General features: G+C 43.1%; 1 protein-coding gene across 1 annotated transcript in view; it reads right to left on the bottom strand.

Moving 5' to 3' along the window:
- aadat (aminoadipate aminotransferase) overlaps positions 1-21862 on the bottom strand; it is a 132567-nt gene that overhangs the window by 39563 nt on the left and 71142 nt on the right. Inside the window, exons 2-5 of the mRNA XM_048594045.1 lie at positions 14585-14753; positions 9059-9191; positions 6520-6594; positions 4140-4349 (exon numbers count right to left, since the gene is read on the bottom strand). Of these exons, the coding sequence (XP_048450002.1) occupies positions 4140-4349; positions 6520-6594; positions 9059-9191; positions 14585-14753 (587 nt within the window). The remainder of the gene's footprint in view (positions 1-4139; positions 4350-6519; positions 6595-9058; positions 9192-14584; positions 14754-21862) is intronic.

Here is a 21862-nt window from a genome sequence, read left to right as displayed (position 1 = left end):
TTTATAAACTTCAATAAGGTTACCCCTCATGCTCCAGGGAAAATAGCCCCAGCCTATTTAGTCTCTCCCTATAGCTCAAATCCTCAAGCCCCGGCAATGTCCTTGTAAATCTTTTGTGAACGCTTTCAAATTTAACAACATCATTCCCATAGCAGGGAGTCCTGACTGAACGCAGTATTCCAAAAATGGCCTAACCAATGTCCTGTACGGCTTCAACATGACCTCCCAACTCCTATACTCAATGCACCGACCGATAAAGGCAAGTGTACCAAACGCTTTCTTCACTGCCCTCAGCCCGTTTTCATCAACATACGGTCCACATTATGAGTATTTTTGCATCGGTGGGTTAGTACTATCCACCCTTCTGTTTGCCTGACTGTCTTTCTCTCCCTCCGGGCTTTGTCACCACCTATCATTTACTCCTTTAGCTTGTTACCCTGTCTTCAGCAATATATACCACCTTTCCCTAGCTACTCCCCATGTGTGACGCTGGGTCACTGGACCTGAAACGTTAACTCTGCTTTTTCTCCATATATGCTGCCAGACCTGCTGAGTTTCTTTAGCAATTTATGTCTTTGTTTCAGATTTCCAGCTTCTGCAATTGTTTTGTTTTATTTTAGAACTTGAGAGACTGTCTAGTATGCGAGCCCAGAGATGACGAAATAAGAGTTTCAGCAGTAAGGGTGCCTTGGCCAGATGGAATTGGCCAATGGGTAAGGAGGCAGAAATAGGTGGTCTATGGGCTGGTGCAGGTATGTGGTTGGAACTACACCTTGAGATGAATTTTCCCTCTCTAGAGGTGGCAGTGGGGTAAATAATTTGGCAAGTTTGTTTGGAGAGAAATCCAAACCCTCTTGCCACCGCCACAATGAACTCCATGGGGAAGGTCCATTGGGTTGTTCCTTCACATTAAAGCCCTTACGTGATCAATGAGTAGCTGCTTAATGACTTCCACCCAACATCTCCCGAACCAACTGCCTGCCCAGCAAACGTGAAAATAAAAAGAAGCTACTTTACTGATTGGGGCACCACAGCTACCAAGTGTAGTGATTTGGAACAAGGTCAGCCAGGTGGAGCTCAAAGAATATGAGTTCCCTGGTTGGGGCTGTTAACCTGGTCCAATCGGGGAGCTCCGGCTGACAGACATAAACAGGAGTCTCAGGGGTTCTGCTCATTCTCAGAGCCAGCTCTGAGGGGAGCTGGACCAATACTGTGCATGTGTAAATAAAGGGTGATTTGGTGACAGGACACCAGCCTTCACGGAGCTATTTCACCAAGTTTGGTGAGGTGGGGGTCCTCGAATCTGGGGCAATCTGAGGCATGGCTGGCAGGCAAAGAGATGACCTCTGAAAGCCCTGCCTTTGCCTCCGACCAACATGACACATCACGGGGTGAGGCTGGTAGTGTAGTGGTAACATCTTGGGCCAGTTAACCCCAGGTTAACTTTCTGGCGAATCTGTTTCTGTTTGAATCCCACCGTGGCAGATGGGGACATTTAAATTCAAATCAAAAATCTGGAATAAAATGAAAGCTAGACCACGAAAGCAGTGTTGATTGTTGTTTAAAACAACAGTTGGTTAAAACCCATTTGCTGTCCTTAGCTGGTCTGGCCTACATGAGACTCAAGATCTACAGCAATGTGGTTGACTCTTAAGTGCCCTCTGGATGGGCAATAAATGTTGCCCAACAAAAAAAAAAAGTTGTGATGTATTCAGATGTGCATTTATGATACCAAGGCAGACAGGGTTATGTGCCAAATACACTAGCCTGTGACTAGTGGGCTTTAGGACCCAGAAGCTGCCAGCCTCTGATTGGTCAGCAGCTCCTGGCGACCTAGGCCACTTTTGTCAAAGCTCACAATACCTCTTATCTCATCACCAAAAATAATTAATTATTTCTTTCTTTCTTTTGTTCAGTTTGAAATGAACCAGTGGCTTTGGGAGAGAAGAGAGATAAGAAAATGTCAAACAACCTCGAATTGCTAGACAAGCAGACTGGGTTTTGGAAGGGGTTTAGCGCTGAAAGTTGCCTAGCAACAGCCTCTGGATTGAGTTGGCGTGTGTTTTGCCAGAAACCTGGAAGCTGTGGGCAGCTGGAATAAGCTGGTAATCGGGAAAAATCCCCCCTTTTTTCTCACTGAGTAGAAATGTAACTCTTGAAGTTGAAGAAATATTTTTGAAGTATTTACTGAGAATCGGAATCAAAGTTCCAGGAATCATTACCTCTCAGATCCTCAAACTCTGAAAGCTGAACTGTTAACTCAATTGTAAAATCTGACTTGTAAACCACACTAAGGGTCTTCCATTGCTTATTGGCAAGCAACTGAAGGGACTGTGAAAAAGTCGCCCTATTCTACCCTTTTAGTTTGGACACCTGTCAAAACACGTTTTCTCTATCTGTGCTTTCAAAATTGCTCTGCAGAGCTGTGTCATCTTGTCCTGTACGAATGTGTGTTTGTTTGGGAATAAAGGGATATAGTTTAAATCTGCACTGCCTGTAAGGGTGTTTGAGGCAGAAACCCTCCTAACAGTTGTGAAGTATTCAGATGTGCACTTATGATACCAAGGCAGACAGGGTTATGTGCCAAATACAGGAAAATAGGATTCGAATAGTTAGTGCTTGTTTTTTAATAGTTAGCTGTGGCTTTGATGGGCCGAAGGGCCCTTTTCTGTACTATAAGCCTCTGTGATTCTGAGTGGCTTAGTTAATAACCTGTTTTGCCACTTTTTTAAAATAATACATTTGTTCTTAATAAAAAAAAGATTTCTTTCAAGTTTATTGAAGAAGCTTTTTAAAAGCTTATTACAGTTATTTGGAACAAAATGGAAACTAATTGATCATTTCTGGTGATTGAATAAGACATTGACACTTTTAGTATGGCTCACAGAATTGGAGTGGGGTGGGGTTTGATTTCGATTTTCATAACACCATTCTGTTCCAATTACTGCCTGCCTTGATGCGTAAGTGGAGTTCATGGCATCATACAATCCCTACAGTGTGGAAACAGGCCATTTGGCCCATCAAGTCCACACCAACCCTACCCTATCCTTGTAACCTGCATTTTTCATGACTAACTGACCTAGCTTGTGCACTGTACATCTTTGGACTGTGGGAGCAAGCCAGAGCACTCAGAGGATGCCCAGGCAGACACAGGGAGAATGTACAAACTCCACACAGACATTTCCCAGGGCTGGAACTGAACTCAGGTCCCTGGTGCTGTGAGGCAGTAGTGCTGACCACTGAGCCACCATGCCACCATAAGTCCACTGTGGGCTGTATGGAATGGAGCATATTGAATCACAGAATGGTTCCACCTCAGTGGAAGGCCATTCAGCCCACTGTATTCATGCTGATTTTCTGGGAGAGGTACTCAGCAAGTTCCATTGCCCATTCTCTAGCCCCATAGCCCTGCAACGTTCCACTCCCCTTCTGATGGATACTTGAATTGGATAATACAGCACTGCTCTTATTAATGGCAGCAATTCCTCATCAATGTACCGTCTCCTTTAGGTTAAAGTGGCAGAGGCCTGGCTCCAGTGTCAAGAGGTCGTGGGATGTGTTAACCTTTGCCAAAATATTCTTTGTCCCCAATTGCAGAGTTGATTTAACAAAGAACACAAATATTTCTTCAACTTCAAGAGCTACATTTCTGCTCATTGAGAAAAAAAGGGAGGATTTTTCTCCATTACCAGCTTATTCCAGCTGCCCACAGCTTCCAGGTTTCTGGCAAAACACATGCCAACTCAATCAGAGGCTGTTGCTAGGCAACTTTCAGCACTAGACCCCTTCCAAAACTCAGTCTGCTTGTCTAGCAATTTGAGGTTGTTTGACATTTTCTTATCTCTCTTCTCTCCCAAAACCACTGGTTCATTTCAAACTGACCAAAAGAAAGAAAGGAATAATTAATTATTTTTGGTGATTAAATAAGAGGTATCACATCTTTGACACCAGTGACCTAGGCAGCAGGCAAACACATGAAAATGTCTTAATCGCTCCATTTGCAAAGCACGTTTCGGTCACTCATGATAAAACGACGTACAGATGGACCGTGTGTGTCTTTTGGAGATGGCCTTTCAAAAACATTAACTTGACAGAGATCAGCTACCTGACCATCCAGAAATATTCAGCATGTGCCATACCTGGTACACCTCCCGCTTCCGGTCAGCTGTCATGGAGGCTCCAGTTGGGTTTCCGCCATTTGGAATTGTATACAAAATCCTTGGAATATCGGACTCCGGATTCTTCGCCTCCTCTGGTGCCCACTTTGAAAGGATGTCTGACAGGGATTCAGGAATAAGTCCGTGTTGGTCACTCGCGATACTGAGGATCTTGCAGCCCAGAGGTCTCAGCTGCACAGAAACAAGAGGATTGTTTATTGACTGGTACCTTTCTCAACGCAGTAGAGAGTCATTACTGGCCAGCGCTGGGGAGCAAATGAACATTTTCGTCAAATGAAGAGCTGTTCCCCGTGCTTCAACTGGTAGCGGCGCTGATTAATGCAGATCTGAGTGAGAATGTTCCCCAGACTCAGCCCAGGGGCTATGCAGATTGTTGATCTCAGCCAGCGTGGTTTTCAACAACCGTGGCTCCTAGGTTAGGGAGGGGGTGCTGCTGGTGGTTAGAATAAATCCATCAGCCAGGGTTCTTCTACCTACGCCCTTCTAGGGCGCTAGCTATGAAGAGAGGTTGAGTAGATTAGGATTATTTACATTAGAAAGACGGAGGTTGAGGGGGGAGCTGATTGAGGTCTACAAAATCGTGAGAGGTATAGACAGGGTGGATAGCAAGAAGCTTTTTCCCAGAGTGGGGGACTCAATTACTAAGGGGTCACGAATTCAAGGTGAGAGGGGAAATGTTTAAGGGAGATACGCGTGGAAAGTTCTTTACGCAGAGGGTGGTGGGTGCCTGGAACGTGTTGCCAGCGGAAGTGGTAGAGGCGGGCACGATAGCGTCATTTAAGATGTATCTAGACAGATACATGAATGGGCAGGGAGCAGAAGGAGACAGATCCTTGGAAAATAGGCGGCAGGTTTAGATAGAGGATCTGGATTGGCGCAGGCTTGGAGGGCCGAAGGGCCTGTTCCTGTGCTGTAATTTTCTTTGTTCTTTGTACCTGACCAGGTTATAGGAACGTGCAGGGAAATGCCAATGTAATGAGTGTTGGCCAAGGCCAGCGCAAGGCCTGGTCCTGCCAGCAAAAGACGGAGGTGTGGGAAGGTGAATGAAGCATAGAAAATAGCAGCAGGAGTAGGCCATTCAGCCCTTCGAGCCTGCTCCGCCATGCCTCATGATCATGGCTGATCGTCCAACTCAATAGCCTAATCCTGCTTTCTCCCCATAAACTTTGATTCAATTTGCCCCAAGTGCTATGTCTCATCGCCCCTTGAATACACCTTTGGACTGTGGAAGGAAACCCGAGCACTCGAAGGAAACAGAAGCAGACACGAGGAAATGTGCAAACTCCCCACGGGTCGTTGCTCAAGAGTGGAATCGAGCCCAGGTCCCTGGTGCTGTGAGGCAGTAATGCTAACCACTGAGCCACTGTGCAAACCCCATTTTCAATGCTACCTTTTATGATTGGCTGTTATAATGCATGGAAACAAGGAAATCAACTGATCTCCACCGAGCTCTCACAGTGAGTAATGTGACAACGACTGGAGAAACGGCATGTTTATGGGGATGTCGATAGTCAGATACATGTTGACCAAGACAAAACAGTGAAGAGAATAACCCTGCCAGTCTTTAAATAGTGTGGGAGTATCTTTTATGTCTACCTGACTGATTAATTAGGGAGAAAATGTTCTCACTCATGAAGCGGTCAAAGTAGGGAGTGCACAGATTTAAACCAATTTGCAAAAGAAGCCAAAAAAGTGATTCGAGGAAAACTATTTTTCCACTATTGTTTAAGGCCTGGGATGCAAAATCTGACAGTATGCTGGAGGCAGCATCCCTCAAAACATTCAGAAAGGAACTGGATGGCTAGTTGATTAGGAAGGATGCGCAGGGTGGTGGGGAGAAGATAGGAGGATGCACTGAGGTGGGATGCTCATTCGGAGAGCTGGCGCCTAGCCAATGGGCTGAATGGTCCCCTCCTGCACTGCAACAATGGTGCGATCCCGTGTAGACAGGAACTTTTGGATGAGGATGTCACTGGATAGGCCAGCATTTATTGCCCATCCCAGAGGGCAGTTTAAGAGTCAACCACATTGCTGTGGGTCTGGAGTCACATGTAGGCCAGACCAGCTAAGGATGGCAGTTTCCTTCCCTAAAAGACATTAGTGAACCAGATGGGTTTTTCTGACAATCAACAATGGATTCATGGTTATCATTAAATTTTTAATTCCAGGGATTTTTTTTTCCCTGTTGAAGTCAAATTCCACATCTGCCAGGGCAGGATTCAAACCCAGGTCCCCAGGACATTACCAAGGTCTCTGGATTAATAGTCCGGTGATAATACCACAAGGCCAATGTCTCCCCTTTGAATTGCCCCCTTGCAAGCAAATATTAGGCACTTCTTACTGTTGCTAATGTCCCGGAATATGTCGGTGTGTCGAGAAGAATGAAGTCACCAGGAGCTAGGAGCATCTCAAATACCTGGTGAGGGAAAAATAGAAATCACTATGAGGAGATTTGACAGCAAACACCTTCTTGGGTACCACATCACCATGTCACCTTAAAGAGAACTGGACAAAGACTTTTCTCCTGCATTCCTCACTAGCTTTAATAGTGAACATTATTTACTAGCAGTTTGTGGTGAAATTTACAGCAACTTAACCCTTGACTGGTGCTTCTCCATCTTTCCTATTGTAGTGATTGGAACCAGGTGGATCTTATTGACTATCAGATCCTTGATTAGGGAGCCCTGGCTCACCAATAATAACAGGGGATTCAGAATCCTTAGTTTAGGGACTGACTCCGAGCTGGCTGGGCCATAGCCAGTGTGCTGTGCGCATGTAAATAAAGAGTGACTTGGTGATGAGATACCAACCTCTGTGCAGTTATATCACCGATGCAATCTCCCCCATGCAGTCCTTCTGACTTCTCTTAGATCACCCCCATCCTATTCAGATGTCTAGCTTGCTCTGCCTTTGTCTTTGTTCATTGGCCTGAACATTGTTTTCTCATCTGCTCCTCGTAACTCTGCCTCCTGAAGAGAATGAAACATCTGAGGAAAGCTCACAGCCTTTAAAAAGTACTTGGATGAGGACTTAATGGGTCATTACTATCAAGGCTATGGCCTGGTACCAGAAAGTGGGATTAGGGTGGATAGTAGTATCTTTTTGGCAGCACAGACTTGATGGGCCAAAGGGCCTCTTCTGTACTGTATGGTTGTATGATCTGGCCATCCCAGCCTTAAATGAACTCAATGATGGGGCACAACAACCACCAGGGTGGAGAATCCCATAGATTCACAACTGGCTACGTGAACAAATTTCTCCTCATCTTCGTCTGAAATGATTAACCGGGTTCCAGATTCCCCAGACACGTTTTTAAAAATTCATTCATGGGATGTGGGCTCAGCCAGCATTTATTGCTCATTGTTCATTGCCCAAAGGGCAGCAAAGAGTGAACCACACTGCTGTAGGTCTGGAGTCACATGTGGGCCAGACCGGGTGAGGATGGCAGTTTCCATCCCTGAAGGAGATAAATGAACATGATGAGCTTTTCATGTCAATTGACCACGGATTCATGGTCAACGTTACACTCTTAATTGCAGAATTTTATCAAAGTCAAATACTGTCATCTGCTATGACAGGATTCAAGCCTGGGGTCCCCAGAACATTACCTCGGCCTCTGGATCAATAGTCGAATGATAATACCACTGAAAAGATGGTGTATTGGAGGCAGGGCAGTGAGGGCTCACCAAATTGGTCCCTGAGATTGGGGGTGAGTGGGTGGCTTGGTCTATGGTCCAATGCTCAGTAAATTGGCCCTATGTTCTCTAGAGTTTGGTTCAATGAAATCACTTTTTCAGTGTTCTGAGGGGCCTTTACCAGAGTATATATCGAGAGACTGTTTCTGCTGGGTGGGAATCTAAAAGATTGAGTTGTGGGGGTGGGGGACACAGTATCAGAAGAAGGGGCTGAACATTTCGAATGGCAATGAGAAACAACTTCACTCAAAAGATAGCAATTTCCATAGATTTGCAATCTCTGAGGGTTGTGGATGCTCCAAACCTGAATAAATTTAAAACTGGGATTGATAGATTCTTTTGGTCTCTCAGGGGAACCAGGGAAATGGGGACTGGAAGACAAAGTGGATTTCAAGCGTAAGATCATATCAGATGGCAGAGCAGGTTGGATAGAGCATAGGATCTACTCCTCCTCCTATTTCTTACATTCTTGTATTTTTTTCTGCATTTACTCCATTTCAAATTGGTAGCTACTGTTGGGGATAGTCTCCCTGACAATCATAAGACCATGAAAATTCTAAGACTCAGGAGCAGAAATAGGCCTTTCAGCCCATCGAGTCTGCTGCACCATTCAATGAGTTCCTAATAATTCTCAACTGTACTCTCCTGCTCTTTCTCGATAATCCCTCCTAATTAACCATCTGAGAAATTGGAGCCTTGAATAAACTTAATGACCCAGCCTTGACATTCCTCTGTGGTAAAGAAATCCACAGGTTCATGAACCTCTTGAGAGAAGAAATTCCTCCTCATCTCTGCTCTAAATGGATGACCCCTTCATCTGAGAATTATCTTTCATTTGCACAGAGAAGATGACATTGCCTTGAAATAGTCACATGTCATCCTGACTTGGAACTATAATCGCTGTTCCCTCATTGTTGCTGGGTTAAGAAAATCGTCTCCTAACAGCACTTTCCCAACTCCCCAATGACTGCAGAAGTTCAAGAAAGTGGCCGAGGACCATCTCCTTCACGGCAGTTGGGGATGGGCAATAAAAGCTGTCTCTGCCAGGGGAGCCACATCCCATGAACATCTTTTTGTGCTCGTTACCCATTAAATTCTTTCTTTCTTGTTTTAGAAACTGTCTCACCCATCAATACTTTCTTTAGTTGGTAACTTTCCAGACAGCCTGTGCAATAAACGTCTCACCTTACTTAATCCCTCCTGACTGCCATTTGTGACACATAGCTCCATCTGTCCTCGCTCAGGACTGTAGTCGATGGTTGGAGGATTATGAACACACTTTTGCAGATCCTTCATCCAAGAGATTAATTCTGGAATTCTGTAACACACACCAACACGCAAGTGATGCTGTTTACCACTTTGGAACTCCCCCTCTAAAAGACCACAGTATTAACAGTTCAGAAGTCAGAATGATTTAAATGCATAGTAAAATTTATACCCTTGTTTAAAATAAAAAAGACACAGCCATGATCTAAATTTCTCCGTAATTAATGACCTGATGTTTCATTCTCGCATGTTTTAAAGCTGGAGTAGTGCGCTGAAAGCCAAGTCTGTCCCAGGAATTGTCATAAAAATTAAAGATTCTATCAAAGTACACAAAGGCCCAGTTTCCCTGACTATCAGACCGTGGTTGATAGAAAGCACGGAATAGGTTTCGGTAATAAACAAGGATGACTACTTACGCATTAACAAATTCTGGTTACAAGTAAACATCTATGAACTGCTGACATTTCACCAGTTAAAATTCTAACCCCCAATGAAACTCCACCTACACACACACACACAGAAAGACACAAAAAAAATTGGCGTCATAGATGGAAAGAAAAAAAGTCGATGGCCACTGCCCACAGGGTTTACTGAGAGGTCCTTTTCGCTGTTACACAGGGTCAGGTGTTGCTGCTGGACCAACCATAATTACCATAATATAACTGCTGTGACTTCAGTTGTGCCTGGTACATAGACACCTGTATAGTGATAACATATGATAGTGATAACATATTAGGGGCAGCACGGCAGCTCAGTGGTTAGCACTGCTACCTCACAGCACCAGGGACCCGGGTTCAATTGCACCCTTGGGTGACTGTCTGTCTAGAGTTTGCACATTCTCCCTGTGTCTGCGTGAGTTTCCTCCCACAGTCTAAAGATGTGCAGGCTAGGTGGATTGGCCATGCTAAATTGCCCATAGTGTCAAGGGATGTGTAGATCAGGTGGGTTATAGGGGGATGGGTCTGGTTGGGATGCTCTGAGAGTCAGTGTGGACTTGTTGGGCCAGAGGGCCTGTTTCCACAGTGTAGGGATTCTATGATATCAGTCTGAAGCCTGAAATTTTGCACGCATTGTGATGAAAGGTGGGTCATCTATATTTTCTTTAACATCATTCATTTTAGAGCTTGAATTTTAAACCAGCAGCATGGGGATTTAGTTTGAAGGGCTTTAATGATTAACTTTCAAGGGTTTCTGGAGCCATTTTATTTAACAACAGTATGAAAAAGATAGTTTTGGGGGCTATTGGGAATTTGTCTAATTAGGATATATTTTAGGAACAAACAGAACAGTGCAGTGCATTAGGGTTTAAGTTAAAAGGATCAGGTTTTCTTTGTCTTAAGGGAAACATCAGGTTTCAAAAGCCTTTGGTGGATTTTATAGAAGTTTTGGTGGAAATTAGGTCGTTAGAACAGTTTCTCCTGAAGAAGGAAGGTAGTTGAAAACTGTTAAAAGATCAGTTACTTCAATTTAAGGAGTTTAGTTTGAAATTTCCAAACAAGAAGTATTTGATCAAGACCCTGAAAGGGTTATTTGAAGCTGAGCAAATCTAAGCTCTCAAGTCTAAGCTGTGAATACTCAAGGAAGAGGATATCAGTCTTTCAAGACTGGGAATTGAAAGAAGTAGTGAGGTCAATCTATAAAGATAATAGAGAAGGGACTTTCTCTGGTACGTGAGAATTGTAAAAGGGTGCTATTGAGATTAATTGGATAGTATTTTACCATGTGTTTCAAAATTCTTAAAATTGTGTTAAATGTAAGTAGCTTGGTTTATTCTATTCTATTTTCTGCATGTTTATGTTTCAGTGAGAGACAACCTCCTAAAACATGTAAAAAACATTTATCAAGCCAGATTTGTCTAGGATCTGACTTGTCCAGCAATAACATCAGCTGGGATCATAACAGCGTGAAGACATTTCAACAATCTCTTTGGAATTCAGCAGAATTCCCAAGGATTTACGGGGGGTCCACCTTGATTTGGAATTGCAGTCTTGCCAAATCATCAGAGAATCACTATTTACATCAAACTCCATTAGCGAGCGGGACATTGTTAGCAGGTTTTGCCAAACTGTCATCCACTAAGGAAATGGGATAGAATTCCATTTTTTGGACTGCTTCTGTGAACTGCTTTTATTATTTCATGGGAAGTGGGTGCCACTGGCAAGGCCAGCACTTGTTGGCCATTCCTAAATGCCTTTGAACAGAGTGGCTTGCAAGGCTATTTTAGAGGGCAGTTAACAGTCAACCATGTTGCTGTGGGTCAGCAGTCACATGTAGACCAGACCAGGTAAGGACAACAGATTTCCTTCCCTAAAAAGGAAATGACAGAACCAGATGGGTTTTTATGACAATTGTTGGTAGCTTCATGGCAATATTACTGAAATGAGCTTTATATTCCAATTTTTTTTTTGTTTTTAAAAACAAAACTTAAATTGCACAAGGTGCAATGCTGAAATTTGAATCCACATCCTCAGGGTATTAGCCACTGAATTACCAATTGAATAACATTAGGTCTACACCACTGCAGGATAAGAACAAACCATTCAGCTTGGGAACTATCACAAGCCTGAGGATTTAGTTGGCTCTCTGACAGATAATGTGAGACCTTTGTGTAATATTTAGTTTAATGGGAGTGGTACGCAGCAATGGGTATGTTCCATTCCTGGGGGTTTATATGCAATTACATTTTTGCATCTAGTAACAATGTGATATGATATCAATGCCTGAGTCGACCAAGCCTCTTCAAAAAAAAAAGCTCTTTGAATTCTTGGAGGAATGCTGTCCCATTATTGTGCTGTAAGTTTGACAATCTTCCGAAGATCCTGCTCGTTAAGATGTTGGTTTTCTGAAGAAGGGTCCAGACCTGAAACGTCAGCTTTCCTGCTCCTCTGATGCTGCCTGGCCTGCTGTGTTCATCCAGCTCTACACCTTGTTATCACAGATTCTCCAGCATCGGCAGTTCCTACTATCTCTCTCGTTAAGATGTTGTTTGGTTGTGTAAAAATATAGTGACTTTCGCTAAGCTCTAGGGTTGGTGATCTCACCTTGACTTGAAGATCTCTATTACCTAGGTTTTGCAATTGAAATCTTTACTGAATTCTCCATTTCCAATTTTCTACATGTTCTGGTTTTGAAAGACATTCACCTGTTTTCTTCCCTTTTCTTGTACATTTAGAGTTGCAGTAGAGTCTTCAGTCTTTCCATAATGCAAGAACTCTGTGGTTGAGGCTAGGCTGTCTTGCCTTTAGGTGCACCAGATGACCATTTTAAGATGGCAACTACAAAGTTTCCTGATTTTTGGTGGACCTTTGAGTAAACATGACAGCCTCTTTTGGGCCTACACAATGAATGTACTCATCCACGGATTATTTTTCATGGATTTTGCACCTTCAATTCATACTGAATGACATTCTCGAGTGCCAGGTTATCATTTGTCTGCAAATAATAAGTGACACATTTTCAGAAGGTACTTAGATGACAACTTGGTCGTGAGTGAATTTGCCTTTCAATGCTCTGTACCCGCATCAACTGGCTAACCTGAATAAGTTGCTAAGGAATGATTTGATGGAGCCCCCGGTCTTCAGAATCTCTGATGAGATTATGCTCGCTTAATTACAAGGTTCCATTTTGGGCTGAAGTATGCATTACATGTTTTTAGGAACTATTTCAAAATTTTCAGAAATCTCTTTGGAGGATGTTACCTGAAATGCAGCACACTGCACACAGAAACTAATCCAGTGCTTCCATTCTCTGCTGTGCCAATATACAGGGAAGTAGTGGCATAATGGCAGTGTCACTGGGCTATGATCCAGAACCCCAGGCTGAAGTTCTGGGTTCAAATCCCACTTGTCGCAAATGGCGGACTTTGAATTCAATTCAAAAAAAATACTTGAATTAAATGATGACTGTGGATTGGTTGCTGTAAAAACCCAGCTGGGTTACCAATACCATTTAGGGAAGGAAATCTGCTATCGTCATCTAGTCATAAAATGTGACTCCAGGTCAACAGCAATGCAGTTGACTCTTAACTGGCCTGTGGGCAATTAGAGATGGGCTTAAAATGCTGGCCTGGCCAATGATGCCCACATCCCATCAATGAAAACAAAGCCCTGATGCTGTTGCGTACCACTGGAGTTGTCTTTTCCACAATTCCCAATGCTGACCTGTCTAGACCACCGAGGTACTCGAACAATTGTGGAAGGGGCAGTAGAGACAGTAAGGACTGCAGATGCTAAAGTCAATAAATGTGGAGCTGGAAATGCATAGCCGGCTAGACAGCATCCGAGGAGCAGGAAAGTCAACGTTTCAGGTCAAAACCCTTCATCAGGACTGAAGGGGCAGTCACAGTTCAAACAATGCCATCAATGCTCCAGATTTTAAGGGCCAATTCAACAGTTTTTTTGGTCACTTTAATCGGTACTGGCTTTTTAAAAACATATAATCTACACATGAACTCTAAGCCTCTGGACACATAAGACTGGAAGACTAGAGCAAAAACAGGCCATTCAGCCCATCCAGTCTTCTCTACCATTTATCATTTGATCATGGCTGGTTAAAGCAACTTCCTTGTCTTTTCCCTATAACTCTTGGTTTCCTTTTTGAGTAAAAATCTGTCTCAACTGTGAATATACTTAATGTCCCATCCTCAACAGCCACCTGCAGAAAAGAATTTCACAGATTTTCGACCCTCTGACAGAAGAAATTCCTCCTCAACTGTATCTTAGATGTGTGGCTCCTTGTTCTGAGATTATGTCCTGTGGTCCTAGACTGTTCCACAAGAGGAAACAAGCTTTCCACATCTACTCTGTCAAATCCTATAAGAGCTTTGTATATTTCAATAAGGTCATCTCTCCGTCTTCTGAACTGTAGTAAGTCGAACCCCATCCTACTCAACCTCTCCTCATAACATAGTCTGTCCAGACCTTATATCAGCCTGAAGAATCTTTTCTGGACTGCCTGCAATTGTAGTATATCCTTCCTTAGATAAGAGGCTCAAACTATTCACAGCATTCCAACTGTGATCTGATTAGTGACTTATATAGTAGCAGCAAGACTTCCTTATTTTTATACTGTATTCCATTTGCCTTCCCTACTACGCTGAAATTTGATGGTAGCTTTTTGAGATTCATGGATGAGGACTCCCAATCACTCAGTTCCATAGTTTTCTGCAGTCTTTCTCCATTTACACAAGATTCAGTCTCTCTGCTCTTCCTGCCAAAGTGCTTAGCCTCACATTTTTTGACATTATATTGCACCTACCACTCACTTAATCAGCCTGTAGCCTGTGCATATTCTTATTTTTGTGTCATGTGCAAACTTGGCAAAAGTACATTCACTTTCTTCATCCAATTGCATATTGTAAATAATTGTGGTCCCAGCACTGATCCCTGTGGCATTGGAGCCAGAGTAATTTGGTTGCTGTCAGTGTTAAGCATAGATTCACACTACCCTGCTGAGCTGGAGTACTGCAGCGCCCGCTTCATTGTTTCCTGGCTGAAGTTTATTTTCTGACCGTCCTTGATGATGAAGCTGGCAGTTTCAAAGGGGAACAGGTTGGCGTTTGGCATTCCTCCAGCCAACGAGATCATAGTTGGTGGGCTCCTCTCTAACAGGTCCGCTGGAAACAAGCAAAAAAAAAAAACATTTTAGGTCAAAGGTGCCATTATTAAGACCAACTTTCATTTGTCATAATAACTCTGCTGGGGAGAAAAATAACACGAGAATGCAACTTTGGTTAAAGGGGCACAGGATGGAGTGAGAGAGCTCACAAAAGGAATTCTGTGTTCAGTTCTAGTCTCCCTGCTCTAGCAAAGATGTTGTTAAACTTGAAAAGGTACAGAAAAGATGTTGCCAGGGTTGGAAGGTTTGAGTTATAGGGAGATGCTGAAGAGGCTGGCGCTATTTTCCCTGGAGCGTCAGAGGCTAAGGGGTGACCTTATGGATATTTATAAAATCACGAGGGGCATGGACGGGATAGGGTGAATAGCTGGGGTCTTAACTACGGGGTGTAGGTTTAAGGTGAGAGGGGAAAGATTTAAAATGGACCTGAGGGGCAACTTTTTCACACAGAGGGTGGTGTGTGTATGGAATGAGTTGCCAGAGGAAGTGGCAGAAGCTGTTACAATGACAACATTTAAAAGGCATCTGGATGGGTACATGAATAGGAAGGGTTTAGAGGGATATGGGGCAAATGTTGGCAAACGGGACTAGATTTATTTAGGATATCTGGTCAGTGTGGACAAGCTGTTCTGAAGGGTCTATTTCTGTGCTGTACAGCTCTATGACTAAATGAAGAGATCAGAAATGCTATACCTGGTGAAGGAGCAATGCTCTGAAAGCTTTGAATTTCAAATAAACCTATTGGACTATAACCTGGTGCCATGTGACTTCTGACGTTGTCCACCCCAGTCCAGCCTCCACATCATAAATGAAAAAGAGAGAAAGAGAGAGATAGAAAGATAATATAGGCAAACATGTGAGCGAGTACAGAAATAATATGATTGAGTGTGGATGGAGAAATGGTGCAGGTGAGAGGGCTTTAGATTTCTGGGGCAATTTGAACCTGTACAACGAGTATACGTCTTATTACAGCTTAGCAGAATTGAGACTAATATCATCACAAGTAGATTTGCTCATGCTGTTCAGAGGATTTAAACTAGCTTGTCAAGGGGATAGTAACCTGGGATGAAACGCATATAGGAAAAGAAGCAAAGATGGTCAAGGAAGTAGAAAATGTCGTGAACAAAAGTGGAAGGAAGCAGAAACAAATGCTAACATTAATTAGTCAAAAGGTGGAATAATGTTAAAAATGCACAGCTAAAGAAACTATCTGAATGCATACAGCATTGCAACAAGATAGCTGACAAACTGCACAAATTTCAGTCAACGGGAATGTTTTTGCTGTCGTAACAAAAATGTGACTGAAGAGCAAACAAGGTTGGGATTTGAATATTCAAAGATATTTGACATTTGTTTGTTCATTCGTGGGCCATTTATTGCCTAGTAGGCCTTAAGAAGGTAGTACTGAGCTGTCTTCTTGAATCGCTGTCTTCTTGATTCGGTGGATGTACAATACTGGTGGGGGAGGGAATTCCAGGACTTTGACCCAGCCACACTGAAGAAACAGCAATAATGGTGATTTAGGAGGGTCAGGCAAAAAGGAAAAGAGTTGGTGTAATACTGTTAATAAAGGGATGGGAACACTAGTGAGATAGGATGTTAAAACAGAAGAACAAATCGTAGAAATTGTTTAGGTGAGGTAAGAAACAGCAAAGGCAGCAAATAATGTCAAACACTTATGCAAGAAACCTGTTAGACCTCAGCTGGAGTATTGTGTAGTTGTGGTTGCCACATTATAGGAAAAAATGTAAACACGTTGAAGAGAATGTTGAAGCGATTTACAAGAATGGTTCCAGGAACGCAAAACATCAGTGATGAGGATAGTTTGAAGAAGCTGGGACTGTGCTCCTTGGAGAATGGAAGGATGAGAGAAGATTTGATAGAGGCTTTCAAAATCATGAGTGGGGTGGATACATGAGATAGGGAGAAGCTGTTCCTCCTCATTAAAAAGAACAAAAACGAGAGGGCATTGATTTAAAGTGATGTGCAAACGAAGGGTGATGTCAGAAAAAAAAACTTTTTCACGCAGTGAGTAGTTAGGGCATGGAATGCACTGCCTCACTAGAATTGAGGTGGAGGTAGGTTCAGTTGAGGCATTCAAGACAGCAATCAGACGATTATTTGAATAGAAATGGTATTCAAAAGTCTGGGGGCGGGCAACGTTAGGGGATTGACATTAGGTAATGATGTTTGTTTGAAGAGACAGTCAGGCACAATTGGCTGAATAGCCTCCTTCTGCACTACAACAACCCTGTGATTCTGTAAACATGAACAGGAGATGTTTCAGAGTCCAACAAACAATAGTGGTAATGCAGAAAATCAGAGTTGAATGCAACATGGATAAAGCAGTAACCACAGGTGAGTTCAAACTACATAAACGGGGTAATTCTAATGATCACTAATGCTGTGACAGAACGAGTTTCCGAATGTGTATAACATGGTTATCAGGAGCAGTGCTTTTAGGAGCCAACAAAGGAACAGGCTATTTTAGTACCACACAATGAGAAAAGGTTAATTAATAATAACTATTAATGCTTCATTAATAATAAAGCTTGTTGTAAAAGTACTTTTAGGAATGAGTGACCATAATATGTTGGCATTCTCAATTAAGCTTGGAAAATATGAAGAGCATTCCAAAACCAGAATCAGAAATCTAAACAAAGAAGAGCTATGAAGCTATGAAGTGCAGGTTGGCATGGGTGAATTAAGAAAATACATTAAAAGATGTCATGATAAAAACACAATGGCCACTGCTTAAAGAATTAACGCGTGGTTTATAGCAAACATACATTCCTTTAAAACATAAAAATTCAGCAAGAAAAGCTAACAACTGTAGCTAACAAAGGACGTTAAAGATGGTTTGTGTCAAAGGAAGAGTCTTGTAAAGTTTCCAAAGAATTATTCATCTGGAGGATTTGGAACATTTCAGAATTCAAAGGAAGACCAAGAAACTGCTGAAGAAAGGGAATACTGCATATGAGTGCTAACTATCAAAAAACATAAAATAGAGGAAGATAGAAGAAATTTTAGCAAAGTAAGAGGGATCCAAGGGACTAGTGAGAATGATGATCTGGACGAAATTAGTATTTATATAAAACAGTACTGGACAAATTGATTGTGTTGAAAGTTTACAAAGTACAAGGCCCTGATGATCTATATCCCAGAGTACTCAAAGAAATAGCTATGGAGACAATGGGTGGATTGATGGCAATCTTCAAAAAATCTGTAGATTCTGAAATACGGTCTGCAGATTGGGAGGTAGGAAAATGTAATCCCACTATTTATGAAATGAGGGAAAAGAGGAAAAATGGAGTTCTACTGACTTGTAAACTTGGCATCAGAAACAGGGCAAGTTCTAGACTCTATTATTAAGGGTATAATAGCTGGACTCTCAGAAAAGAAGGATCTAACTCCACAGGGTAGCACAGTGGCTCGGTGGTTAGCACTGCAGCCTTACAATGCCAATGACCCAGGTTTGATTCCAGCCTCGGGCAACTGTCTGTGTGGAGTTTGTACATTCTCTCTGTGTCTGTGTGGGTTTCCTCCAAGTGCTCCAGTTTCCTGCCACAGTCCAAAGATGTGCAAGTTAGGTGGAACGGCCAGGCTAAATTGCCCATAGTGTCCAGGGATGAGTAGGGTAAGTGGATTAGCTATGGGAAATGCAGGATTACAGGGACAGGATAAAGGGGTGAGTCTGGGTGGGATGCTCTGCGGAGGGTCAGTGTGGGCATGATGGGCCGAAGGGTCTATTCCACACTGTAAGGATTCAATGATGGTGAAGTCATGTTTGGCAAACTTGCTGGAGTTTTCTGAGAATGTTACAAGTAGATAAGAAAGAATCAGTGGATATACTGTATTTGGATTTTCTGAAGGTTTCCTATAAATGTCCCACAGCATGTTAGAAAACAACATTAGAGAACACGGAATAGTGGGACAATAAAGGATATTCTAAATACCAGCATAATAAACTGGTTAACAGAAAGAGGAGGAATGGGTTATTCTCAGGTTGGTAGGCTGTGACTAATGAGGTATGGTAAAGTCCAGTACTTGTGCTCCAGCTGTTCACAATCTATATCAATGATTTGGATTTGGATTTGGCCAACAAATGTAATATTTCTAAGTTTGCAGATGACAAAAACCAGGTGGGAATGTATTTTGTGACAAGTGTGCCAAGAGGCTTTCAGGCAGAGGTCAAAGAATATCTTCTCAAAGGCTCCTCTTGAGATTTCTGGTTTTGGTAGGTACTTTTTTTTTGGTTCTCAAGGGCTCCTTTTTCATTCACATCAGTGTATTTATTAGGCGATGCACTCGTGATGATATTACGTTTCGTACTTAATGCTGATGTGTGGGGCATCTGGACACGCAGGAGCAAAATTAGAAAAATTCATCAATATCCTCAATAATAATTACCACTTCGTTAAACTTAAAGCCATAATACACAGGGAAGCTAGCACATTTTCCAGACAACTGTTAAGACAGAGGGACAGCAAGCCAGACTGAATCAGCCTCATTGAATCCCGACAGTGTGGAAGCAGCTCATTCGGCAAATCGAGTCCACACAGACCCTCTGAAGGGCATCCCACCCAGACACCCCCCTACCTTATCCCTGTAACCCTGCAAATCCCATGACTATTTCACCCAACCTACACATCCCTGGACACTATGGGAAATTTAGCTGGAAGATTTCTGGGTATGTAATCAGGACTTCACTCAGTCAGCCCCAATTCACCTAGATTGGCTCAACATTTTTCAATTAGAAAATGGCTGACTGAGCGGAGTCCTCGTTACATACCTGGAAGTCTTCCAGGAAGGTCTCAGGACAATTGAATTAGCCAAAGTGACTTTGCATGTTGACCCAGAAGCAATCCCAAAAATCTGCAAGACATACCTAGTGCCATTTGCCTTACAGGCAAAAATACAGATGGGAAGCGAAGGAATCATCAAACCAATGCAATTTGTGGAATGGGCAGCACTGTCGTACCAATTTTGAAGCCTGATAGGTCAAAAAGTAAACCGCATTTTTCAGCTGGATAAAAACCCAATCCCTCACATCGAGGATCTATACGCAAAGCTAGCAGGGGGCTGTCCTTCATAAAGTTGGACCTGAGCCTTGCAAGTGTGTTTAGACACAGGTTCCCAGAAAAATGCTACAATTAATACCCATAAGGGCTTATACCTATATACAAGACTGCCTTTTTGGGGTGTTCTCAGTCTGTTCAATTTTTCAGCAAACGATGGAGAACAGTTTGCAAGGCCCACCCCGGGTCACCCACTCAAAGTGGCCGGACGTACATACGGCCCATTGGTCAAACACTGGAACGATAACAGAAAAACTGCAAAATCTTTTGTAACATATGCAATCCTGGAAGTACTGGTCACAGGCAAAGGGTCATTGTTTACCAGCAGGAAATATGGTTATTTCTTCAAGTTGAGTGGGATTCAGCAAAAGGACAGCTCCACACCACCCATCATCCAATGGCCCAGCAGAAGCAGCAGTCCAAACTTTTAAGGCTAGATTGAAGGAATAGCCTATACCTTCACTAGATGCCAAACTGTCCCGGTTCTTGTTTGATTATAGGACTATCCCACATGCAACTACAGGGGTAGCTCCAGCAGAGTTGCTCATGGGTAGAAGACTCTGAACTAGGTTAAATCATAGAGATGTACAGCATGGAAGCAGACCCTACAGTCTGACTTGTCTGTGCCAACTAGGTATCCTAAATTAATCTGGTCCCAGTTGCCAGCATTTGGCCCATATCCCTCTAAACCCTTCCTATCCATGTACCCATCCAGGTGCCTTTTAAATGTTGTAATTGTACCAGGCTCCACCATTTCCTTTGGCAGCTCATTCCATACGCACACTACCCTTTGTGTGAAAATGTTGCCCCTTAGGTCCATTTTAAATCTTTCCCTTCTCATCTTAAACCAATGCCCTTTAGTTTTGGACGGCCCTACCCCTACCTTGACTATTCACCCTGTCCATGTCCCTTATCATTTTATAAACTTCCATAAGGTCACCCCTCAGCCTCCGATGCTCTAGGGAAACATGTCTGATCTTCCTGGGCCTGAAGGTGTAGAGGGGAGGGTGGTACGGCATCAGGAACGGCAATGTTGGACACAAGATTCTGCCAAGCAAGAGTGACAGTTTGATACAGGAGATGGAGTTTGGTTTAACAATCATGGAAATGGCCCCGCATGGGTAAAAGGTATGGTCAACGTGAGGTCAGGACCAGCGATGTATCAAGTTTGGGTAGGTGCGACGGTGTGGAATAAGCATGTGGACCATATGAGTTCTCAAACGGTGTGGGAGCAAAATGTGCCTTGCATCTTGGAACATTCAGAAATGCTACCAAAACGTGTGGATTCTCCCTCTCTGTTTAAGTGCTGTTGAATCCTCTGAATTAGAGATGGGCATGACAGATGTAGCCGTCTGGACAACTTTGCTGCTGGAAGAAGGGGATGAAATTCTACTGAGGCACCCCTGATGCAAGAGGCGTGCACCTGTGCATTACCTGTTGGACACCAAGACAGAAGAACCTGATCCGGTGCTAAAAAGCCCCAGGGGGATCTCCACGAGAAAGGACCGGCCTATGTCTGCAGACTCAGAGGTGGGGTGGATGTACAATGGGCATTTACAAGAAACATTGACGATGAGGATGATGGAAGTGAGCATACAATCATCAAATTGGCAGATGATTTGGCAGATGACACAAACACGGGAGGTAAGAAGTGAGGATGACTCAGAGGCTACAGAGGGATACAGGCCGGTTAAAACACGCCAAAACTTGGCAGATGGAATATAATGTGGGAAAATGCGAGGGCTTGGTCGTTTTGCACGTTACAGGAAGATTACAGGAACTGAATATGATCTAAAATGTGGAAACATTTCAGAAAGTGCGAATAGCGCGGAAGGATGTTGCAGGTTACAGAGGGACATAGATAAGCTGCAGAGCTGGGCTGAGAGGTGGCAAATGGAGTTTAATGCAGAAAAGTGTGAGGTGATTCACTTTGGAAGGAGTAACAGGAATACAGAGTACTGGGCTAATGGTAAGATTCTTGGTAGTGTGGATGAGCAGAGAGATCTTGGTGTCCATGTGCACAGATCAC

The sequence above is a fragment of the Rhincodon typus genome, chromosome 3 (genome assembly GCF_021869965.1).
Source record: "Rhincodon typus isolate 14 chromosome 3, sRhiTyp1.1, whole genome shotgun sequence".
Taxonomy (NCBI): Eukaryota; Metazoa; Chordata; class Chondrichthyes; order Orectolobiformes; family Rhincodontidae; genus Rhincodon; species Rhincodon typus.
Note: the sequence above shows the minus strand (reverse complement) of the source record. Positions and strands in the feature narration are given on the sequence as shown.